Source organism: Photinus pyralis, unplaced genomic scaffold (assembly GCF_008802855.1).
Source record: "Photinus pyralis isolate 1611_PpyrPB1 unplaced genomic scaffold, Ppyr1.3 Ppyr1.4_LG4, whole genome shotgun sequence".
Classification (NCBI taxonomy): domain Eukaryota; kingdom Metazoa; phylum Arthropoda; class Insecta; order Coleoptera; family Lampyridae; genus Photinus; species Photinus pyralis.
Genome location: NW_022170511.1, coordinates 46,466,228 through 46,476,858, shown reverse-complemented (window position 1 = coordinate 46,476,858; position 10,631 = coordinate 46,466,228). Strand labels below are relative to the sequence as shown.

Below are 10,631 nucleotides of genomic sequence, written 5' to 3'. Positions count from 1 at the left end.
AATTTAAAACATTTTTCAAAGACTCAGTTTTTTTAAATCGAAGGACAAGTCAAATCACGGCAAGGATGCTTTATATGTAATATCATAAGCTTTATAATTAATTTATAAAAAAGGCAACAAAGTGATCAGCTAATTGGAAAACACAAATTTATATGAAAATAAGATCAAATTAAGTATTTAAAAACTCCCTCTTCATCAACACATGCTGAACATGAGCGCCTTCGTGCGTTTCAGTTCAATTCTTTTGCGTAAGTAAATGTTCTCTTGTAGAGTTTTGTATCCATTGTGATTCAATGGCTTGTAGTGTGTATCTTACTCTTAAGATCATTCATGTCTTCTCTTGTTGTGAGAGGTATAAACTCTGTCTACAGACCCCCACAAAAATAAATCTATTGGGGAAGGGTCCGGGGAACGACCCGGTCAAATATACAGGGTGAGATTTTTTTTCATTTTAAGCATTGGGATCTGGTAAACCATAAGACATACAGATTCGGTTAAATGAGGGAAGAGTTGTCGTTTTAAGAGCTTATTTAAGATATGCGTTTGTTTTTTTTAATAAAATCCACAGTTTACTAGATATGAGCGAAAAACAGATTTAGTGATTTTTCATTTAACTGTTGTAGAATATGCCCTGTGGGTATATATCTCCCGGTTTCCGATTCAATCCCACAGAAAAGTGGCAACTAAAAATCCTGAAATAATGCCTGTTTTATGTGAATAGGGGCACAATCTTGTTGGTAATACATATAACAACAAACAACATATTCGTGAAGAGGCAGTCTGTTGCAGGAACAACAATCTAAATAACGTTATGCATTCAAATTTTCTTGATACACATGGAAACGAAACACAAAATCTTGTTATAACGATTAAACATGCCGTTTTTACTAATATGGACCTCGTTTGGAAAGAAAATGAGCGATAATGGTATGTTATTTAGGATTTTATGGATTATGCAACATAGAAAAATTCTTTTTTATTTGCCTGAAATCTAACTAATACAAAATTTACTTTTTTGCAAGCTGTTCTAATACTTTTTTTTGTATTTTTGAACTTGTTTTTCCTCCAAAATTGTCTTTTCAGTGGTATCTGTGGGTACAAAACTTCTTCCCCTTTTCCGGTTATGCAGAATATTTTTCCTTAGGTAAATGTTTCAGGTGATACAAACTGGGATTTTTTTAAGGGGCGGTGGCACACCTACAACACTAATAATATTAACTTGTTCATCTTTTGGTGGTGTTTTATGTTAACTCATGGTGTTTTCTCTTATTAAAATGTATTGGTTTTCGGGTAGGTCTTGATTTTCTGTTTGGTCCTCGTTATTTAGCTCGGCATTTGGCGGCCGATTAGTTACAGAACACATTAAAAAGTCGTCATCTGTAAAAATTTGGTCGGCAAAAGTGAAAATGCCGCACTTTTTAAAGCCTGACTTTATATTTTCTGGCCTTATTGCTCTTTCAAAAGCTACAGACACACACACAGCAAAATCGCAAATCGAAAGAGTTTGACCAGGGTGCCTAATGCCTATAATCGCATCCATTTGTCGATTTATGAGTTTATAAAAGCTTTTAAAAGAAAAAAAATACGTTGATATCCAGGGGCTGCAATTTATGACAGCAATGAGAGGGGGGGAGGTGATAGTCGGCTTTTGCTTCTTTCACTAGACTAGCTCTGTCGGTTCTCTAGTTACTTTGCAGTTCTCTCTAGGTTTGTTAAGAGATCTCCTTTATCTGAAAAAGTTACTACAAAGGGGTTCTTTGAATCTTGTACTGTTCAGCATTACATAATTGATCAAAAAGAAACACGGAAAATATAAAAAACGTCGAAGGGCGCATCTCTTTATTGTTTTTCAATAGAATGTTCTAAATACTAAAATTCTACCTGGTTTACATTTGAATGGTTATCTTCTACTAAGTGGAGGCGGCCATCTCTTTTAATAAGATTAAATAGATCAATATTTTAAAATTGAAACGTCAACGATTTATACTTCAAATGCAACCTAAATTCGTTTTACGGGGAACCATTAACATATGAATGACCTCTGAATTTGGTTCCCTTATACTGAAATATAACTGGAATTCGATTTTGATTCCGCAAGCTCGATTATTATTATTATTATTATTGAAAATACTGGTCACAAATGAAGGTTTTTTTCGATAAGAATACAAATAGAAAAACAATCATTTTACATAATTTTCAAAAACTTTTTGGTGTGGAAACATGGAAATCTTAGTAGTGATCGGTTGATTCAATACTCTGGGGTAGTTAACAGGTGACTTCGTGGATGAATTCTTAAACCCTACGATATGAAATAATCTCCGACAACAGCTCTTGGACATGGACGTGTTTGATGATTAACGTTGAAATGCAGGTGTCGGTTGTTAGTTCTCCTGCTCAGTACAGATTTGGATTGGCAAAAGAAACTAACATTGGCATAAACTCAATTTTAATGGGTCGTTCTTGAATGTTAATCCAAACTAGAAACCTTTTCACTGATTTGCCCATCACTGTATCGGCACAAAATGAATATGAAATTGACAGTTTTGTCTATCGCAATTTCGCTTTTCTACGGGATGGAAACGATCACGACGGCAGACCCTAAGCTTGCTATTTTTGACGGCTCGCTTTACAATGATTTATATGGCTTCTGTTATAAAATAAAGTTTCTTATTATACACGACAATAAAGGGAAACAAACCATCTCGTGAAAGTTTTCTTTCACTCGATGGTTAAAATATCCCTTTATCGTCTTGTAATTTTCAGAGATGCCGCCTTACAGAGAGCTGCCAGAGAGTGTAGTTGCACTCTGGCAATTCAAATATTGCTAGTAATGAAAGAAGAACGTATGATTTCCAGATGATCGGCTGCAAATCGAAACTTAAATTTCATAACAAATACCTATATTATTTCATTTGTGACAATAATTTTTAACAAGAATTAGATTAGTGTAGGTATATATAGGATTGGCTAATTAGTTTCAATTCAAAAGCTTCACCCAGTCGAGTTTTAATTTTCAATAGCTTTGAACTTTATTTAACAACATAATTTTGTTACAGGTTCTTAAATACTGCGACCATCTTCACGGCAAATGGTACTTTTCTGAAATTAGAGCAATATTTTCGAGAAGATATCTTCTGCAAAATGTCGCGATTGAAATTTTTCTTGCAAGTCGAAGTAAGTCTACTCATTCTTTAGTAATAATCAATCATATCAAATAACCATTTCAGCATCAATTTTATTTGCCTTCCCTGATCAGGCGACCGTTAAAAAGGTTATTAAAGCTCTGCCAAGAGTCGGCGTCGGAATTAAGTATGGAATTCCACAAACGAGGTGCGTTTACTATTGTCTAGCGCGCGAGCCTGTATGTAATTAAACAATTCTTGCAGGAGAGCGAGCATGATGTCGCCCAGGCAGCTCATGAGGAACTCCAACATGACCCAAAAATGGCAACGAAGAGAAATTTCCAATTTTGAGTACTTGATGTTTTTGAATACCATTGCGGGTAAGTAATGTCAAAGTGAAGGTGGAACTTTAAAATTAAACTGTAGGTCGTCGACACTCTTTTTTTTAGAATGTAAATCAAAAGTCAAAAGTGAAAATTTTCATCTAGCATTACAAAAATAAATCACGTCCACTTCAATTATAAGAAATTGAAATTAAATTCTCAGTATGCAGGAAATAATTCCACATGTTGACAGAGCGTGAACTTAAACAGTTTTTGTAACACTGAAGAAAATGTCTCATGCAAAATTAGCAGTTGTCAGAAAGGCTGAACTAAATTAAAAACACATACATCACGTGCTTCGGCGACCGGTAGAAGCCTATATATAAACTACAATTAAGCACGCAGAAGTGGAGCTAATGAAACTGTTACGTTTTAATCACCTTCTATTTAAAGACATCTCGTCGAAATTAATTTGTTGAGGGCGCTAGAGTAAATCAGTTTATCGTGCGTTTTTAAAATTGAGACGCCGCCACCGCTTCCAAATGTACACATTTGTTATTTGTAAGCGAACGTCGCGACGCATCATGAACAGAGGCGGATGGTGCTTGTCACTGCGAATTAGGCGCCATCTCATTCAGTCTAAGCCGTACCAGTCTGGGGATTAGAGTTACCCCCTTTTGATGTAGTGCAGCTTAAAATTATTTCCCGATTTTATTTCGTCTCCGTTGGTAAAAGAATTCTTCATTGCTCAGAGTATTTATTGGCACCCCCAGAATGTTGATATTTAATTACAATACCAGACGGAATTTAACTTAATTGTCGACATTTAAATTATAATTATCAAAACAGACCACTGCTCTGAGTGTTCGGACAGCAACCCTATCAATTTTCCCAACTTAATAGAGTAGCATCCACTTCTAATCGATATATGGACGTTTGACTTGACAATTTTTTTTACTTTTCTTTAAGTTTCCTCTTTATTGCCCAAGAATTTTCTCTTCCCCCCTTAACATAGTCCCTTATTCCATCAAAATTGCTTGGGAATTCCGTATACTTTGAAAATTGCCCCCTTATTCCTGCAATTTTTATCCACCCTAATAATTTTTTCCTATTCCATCAATTCCAGAGAATCATTCGTATTTCCCAAACTATCAAACAACTTTTCTTTATTATCCTAAAATTTCGCTTTTATTGTTAAAGAACTTTTTCCTCTCTTATTCTATAAAAATTTGCAGAAGGTCCTATGTCCGGAGCATTCCATATACTCTCAAAATTGTGCCTTTATTTTTGCAATTTTTTAAAAATTTTTTCCAATGTTTCCTCTTTATTTCCCAAGAATTTTTCCCCTCTCTCTCTTAAACAATGTTGTCTTATTCTATCAAAATCAAAAATTTCGAAGCTATATTTCTTCCTTATACTTTCAAAATTGTCTTCTTTTAACATTTTACCCTTGTTATTGCCCAAGAATTTTCTCATCATTCCCAACAATTTTCTGTTATTCCTTCAAAATTTCTCTATGGTTTCTAAAAATTCCTTAATCTCCCAAAATTGTTCTCTTATGCCAGCAAATTTTCTTTATTCTCTCCTACAGACATTTCTCATCTTTCAAACATTTTTTTTTATTTCATCAAATTCTCAGAATTTCCTTATGTTACTACTCAGAAAATTCTGGTCCTGCAAATTTTGGCTATTCAGCCCAAAGTTATTACTCAAGAATTTTCGCATTTTATTCTTCACCCAGACGAACTTACTGCCTACTTCATCGAGTCTAGGAATATTTATGGAGTACTTTCTTATTCCCGGGTACGAGTGTATTTAAGACACCTCAACATCGCGCCGATTACTGAAACAGTCTTGTCATAAGGCGATTCTTATTCTGATCATTAGGTTCAAAATGTTCTCGAAAAATCCTATAGATATTCTATAATGTTTAGTTCCCGACCGAATGTACCATAATGTCGCCCTTATGTTACCGTCTTTGCTTCTAGGTCGTACCTACAACGATTTAAATCAATATCCAGTATTTCCTTGGGTTCTTACGAACTATGAAAGCAAAGAACTTGATCTAAGCCAACCTAATAACTACCGAGATCTATCCAAACCAATCGGCGCATTAAATCCGAACCGGCGAGCGTATTTCGAGGAGAGATACTCCAGTTGGGAGCACGAAAGTATACCGCCATTCCACTATGGAACGCACTACTCGACCGCAGCGTTTGTTCTTAATTGGCTGATACGCGTCGTACGTAACCAGTTTCGTCCAGTTGTAGTCGTGAGTAAAAAAATTGTACGTTTCAGGAGCCTTTGACCACCATGTTCTTGGCGCTTCAAGGTGGAAAATTTGATCACCCCAACAGGCTGTTTTCGTCCATTGCGCTTTCGTGGAAAAACTGTCAGCGCGACACGTCTGATGTTAAAGAATTAATCCCGGAATTCTTCTTTTTACCCGAAATGTTCGTAAATTCGAATCGTTACAGGCTGGGAGTGCAGGAAGATGGTAACACGGTGGGGGACGTCGAGCTTCCACCTTGGGCGGGTACCCCAGAAGAGTTTGTGCGCATCAACAGAATGGTAATTCACAAGTTATGGATGATCACAGTTATAAAGTTGTTTGTAGGCGCTCGAATCCGAATTCGTATCCTGTCAACTACACCAATGGATTGACTTAATATTTGGTTACAAACAGAAAGGACCCGAGGCGATTAGGGCCACGAATGTGTTTTATTACCTTACCTATGAAGGTAGTGTGGATATGGATTCCATCCACGACAGCGTGATGAAGGAGGCGATTGAAAACCAAGTAAGAAACTTTGGGCAAACGCCCTCGCAACTACTGATGGAGCCGCATCCACCGAGGAGTTCAGCCATGCACTTGGTATTCCAATCTAAACCTTTTCATGTTTAACTGTAAACATTTTCAGTCACCAATGATGTTCTCGAGCATACCGGATGATGTATGTATGACGATGAAGTTCCTTTCCAACTCGCCGATCGTGCACATTTCCGCAAATACGTATACGCAGTTGCCTTTGCCTTCCGTAGTTACAGTCACAATGCACCAGCAGTTCGCTGTAAATCGGTGGAACTCCAGCTATGCCGCGGTTGCACAATCCCCGAGTTTCGCGGATACACCGCAGAATCAGTCGGCAAACTTACCTCTGTCAATGGATCCCGTACTTTCGCAAACGAATAACAGTACAAATCCGATGCTTAGACGACACTTAGGCGACAACTTCAGTCAAAATTTAAAAATACGCTCAAACTGCTTCGTTACAACCGTCGACAGTCGATTTTTGCTAGCTTGCGGATTCTGGGACAACAGCTTTCGGGTATTCTCAACGGAGACGGCCAAAATTGTTCAAATTATTTTCGGTCATTACGGCGTCGTCACGTGTCTATCGCGATCCGAGTGTAACATTACTTCAGATTGCTATATCGCGTCTGGATCGGCCGACTGCACCGTGCTGCTGTGGCATTGGAACGCGAGGACGCAGACTATTGTTGGAGAAGGCGAAGTGCCGACTCCCAGGGCGACGCTGACTGGGCACGAGCAACCGGTGAGCAGTGTCGTAATATCCGCAGAACTCGGGCTTGTCGTTTCAGGATCATATAGTAAGTTTTCAGGTTGTGCAAGTGTCTGTGTTACAGCTGTCAAAATTGCAGGTGGACCTGTTTTGGTTCATACAACCTTCGGCGATCTACTGCGGTCTCTAGATCCTCCTACGAATTTTATTTCTCCAGAAAATATAGCTATGTCGCGTGAAGGCGTTATAGTTGTTAATTACGAAAAAGGACACATAGCCGCCTTCACTATAAATGGAAAGCGATTGCGACACGAGTCGCACAATGATAATCTACAGGTAAGATTGTTATTTTAATGGGTTTCGTTTAAACGTTGTGCTTCTAGTGCCTATTATTAAGCCGAGATGGAGAATATTTAATGACAGGTGGAGATAAGGGCATAGTAGAGGTTTGGAGAACGTTTAACTTGGCTTTGTTATATGCCTTTCCAGCGTGTGATAGTAGCGTTAGGTCCCTTGCGTTGTCACATGATCAAAAGTAAGTACCTAATAATAATTCGTAGTACGAATATTTCTAAGATGTTCATGAATAAGAGTCATTTAGTCTCTAAATCGCGTTTAAATTAAACACAGGTTGGATAGAAAGACTGTCTGAATGGTGCCAAAAATTCTCACTCACTCTACATAACAATGTAGAATAGCTTCAAAATTAAAGTGTAAATACTTATTGCAATAATCATGGGTATGTCAAGAAAATGTCCAAAAAGATCAATGGCTGAAAAGAAAGCAGTTGAATCCATTGAAAGTGAATCATTATCCTCGAAAGTTTGATCTTGATAAGTATACCCTAACCATAAAGATAAAAATAAATTTCAGCTTGAGGTTTATTTAGGCACAAGAGATTTCAAAAGACTAAGGTCCAGTGGCACATAAAAATAATCTGGTATTAACCTACAGGATTACATTTGATCAGGGTGTACATTTGATTGGCTACATAGTGGGTGTGTCTACACCCCGATTGGATAATGGCAAAGTTCTTAACCAATCACGTTTCTTAACACCAGGATCAGGATTAATCCCGAATCAAATATGTTTGTACAAACGGCCCTGAATTTTCCAAACATAAAATTGCAAAATAACTTATCTATTTCGATCATGCGCAGAGAGAACCAATTGGAGTAGTCCCGACAGGTTTCCTTCTTTATTATTGGTCGTTCTTGGACCAGTCATTTCAACATTCCCATACAAGATATTGATGAAATCAAATATTCAATTATTAAATCAATTCAAGAAATTCTTATTTACTTTTCACTTTTTCACATGTCTAAGTGCGTCTGCGTTGTAGCGCGAGGATCGGGAACTACGTAGTTAACCATTCTGTAACATCAACCAAAGGGACTGGACGTAAGATTAATTAAATTAATTAAACGATGAAATGAATTTACCTGAGAAGTTCGATCGTAATTATATCGATCGTCAGTTCGCTCTCACGAAAGCAGGCTTGACAAACCAATCGGGAGCAAATATCACAGATATTCCAAAATTTCGATGATCTTAATATTCTTATAAATAATTGTTAAAGCTTTACTTCGTATTGTGGGCTAAAACGCATCTGTCATTTAGAAACATTTAAAATTCGTTGGCAGTTGATAAAATGGATCAGTGATCAGTGTGATCATTTCTATTTTTTTAACTAATTGTGTGTGTCGTAATGGATTGTGTTATAAAAAAACCTGATCAGGTTAACAAGGGAATTACTGTATGCAAGATATTTTACTTCCCTACTGGACTAACTAACTAATTTAATGTTTTTGTCCATAGGTTTCTGCTAGCTGGTCTAGCGTTAGGCTCTATAGTGGTATTTCACATTGATTTTAATCGGTGGCACCACGAATTCCAACAGCGTTATTGACTATAAGAAAGTACTTACACGGTTTTTAATAATTCTCATAATTATTATTCCATTCAATTGTTGTAGTATATTTAATATTTTTAGCACTTTGACTTAATTTTGTGCAATATTTTAATATTAACAAAAGTAACTAAAATAGTTATATAGATCCTCTTTTGGTTGTTACAAGTTCAATCATAGTAATAGGTCTTAATAGTTATGCTTTAAGTAACGTATTTACTTACGGTGTAGTATGCATTTGATATGTTGTATTTTAGCGTTAAGGGTAAAAAATTCGAGTCAATCTTTAAAGAAGCTGGCTTATCGTGAGCACGACATGTAGCATTTGCTTGCAGCTTGCACAAGTAAAAAAAAAGAAAATAGTTGAGCCAGCGTATTGTGAAGTCAGAAAATGACGAAAATTAATTTAACTGCAGGGTATTTAATTGTATGAGTGACTCTTAGACTACGTAAATTACACATTTTTTAAATACCTTGTACTTAAGAGTTATTCCCTCCAGCATGTATTATAAATTGCAAATCTGTCCAGATGAATCAAATTTATTGTACATAACTATAGTTCTTCTTTTTTAATGAATGCTATTTAATTCATGGTATGTTGAAATGGTTATTATTCCATTATTTTATTATATGAGAAAAAAAGTTGTACTTAATTGTAAGAGATATTGCAATGTATGTTTGATGTTAGCAATAATACATACATACGTGATTTGTATACAGTATAAATATATGTGTTTTGTTCTAGTTTTTCCTTTTGATATTGTCCCGTTCCAGAGTTCTTTACAAAGCTCTTTCCAGTGTTGCCTATTCCCTTTCCAGACAGAGTGATCAGACCTACAGTTCAAAATTGATTGGAGAATGTTATTTTTTCTACAGGTTACGATAATCTGATCGATCTACGACAACTCTCATTCACTCAAATGTTAGAGGCAACCGCCTTTGCTTTTTTTGCAGGTTTATCTGATCCTTTTTTATTTTTTGTTTTTTTTTTCAGCAGCTCCAGGGAAGTTACTTCGTGCAACTGAATCTCGGCCGTCCTTAACTCTCCTTATTTTTTCTTCCCATTGTATAATGTATTTAATAGTATAACAAAGACTATTTATTATTATTATTATTATCTCAGTCAAATATTGCTATGAAATTCACGGAAAAACGACTTTTCCATTTGATTTAGGATGTCAGCAAATGTCAGATCGACTGTTACCTTTTGTTACCTCCAGATTCTGGCCTGTAAAAGTCATTATGACAACAATTGGCAACATTGGACTACTATATCAACAGTTATAGGTAGTACCGTACCTACTAGTAAGACGAGCTTTGCTCAGAGGTCCGCGCACAATCGGATGTTTGAAATTAAACGCTATAATTGAACAAAAAATTTAATTAAGAAGCAAGAAAATACAATTATATTTAAGTTTGAATTTACAAAATAAACGCTGGCCACAGTGAAAGTCGGCGGGACGTTGCGGTAACTCGAGCGCCACCATTAAGAAGATTCAGAAACCCTGCTTCTGGACCAGGTCGGCGGTTTCGGTACCGTTTCGGAAGCCTGTGGTAATCAGACGGAGGAAATTGCGATTACAGCGAACGGGCGGTCGGTGACTGGCGTGGTAGCGGCTTTTCAAAGCAGGAACGGAAGCACAACTTAACTAACGGGAAACAAAAAAAAAGGTAAGTAACGTCCCTTCGTAATTAACAAAATGATATCAAGCGCTTACCTCGAAATTAAACGATGCAGTAATATGCAAAATTA

At 36.5% G+C, this 10,631-nt stretch overlaps 1 protein-coding gene across 1 annotated transcript; it reads left to right on the top strand.

Moving 5' to 3' along the window:
• Nucleotides 1–2,765: 2,765 nt before the first annotated feature.
• On the top strand, nucleotides 2,766–9,233 carry LOC116169191 (neurobeachin-like). Its single transcript, XM_031485220.1, has 11 exons — nucleotides 2,766–2,795; nucleotides 3,057–3,174; nucleotides 3,228–3,330; nucleotides 3,387–3,502; nucleotides 5,434–5,687; nucleotides 5,744–6,016; nucleotides 6,063–6,320; nucleotides 6,367–7,057; nucleotides 7,109–7,305; nucleotides 7,353–7,504; nucleotides 8,788–9,233. Exons 1-11 carry the CDS (start codon nucleotides 2,766–2,768, stop codon nucleotides 8,876–8,878), a joined length of 2,283 nt encoding a protein of 760 aa, XP_031341080.1. The 3' UTR covers nucleotides 8,879–9,233.
• The last annotated feature ends 1,398 nt before the right edge of the window (nucleotides 9,234–10,631 follow it).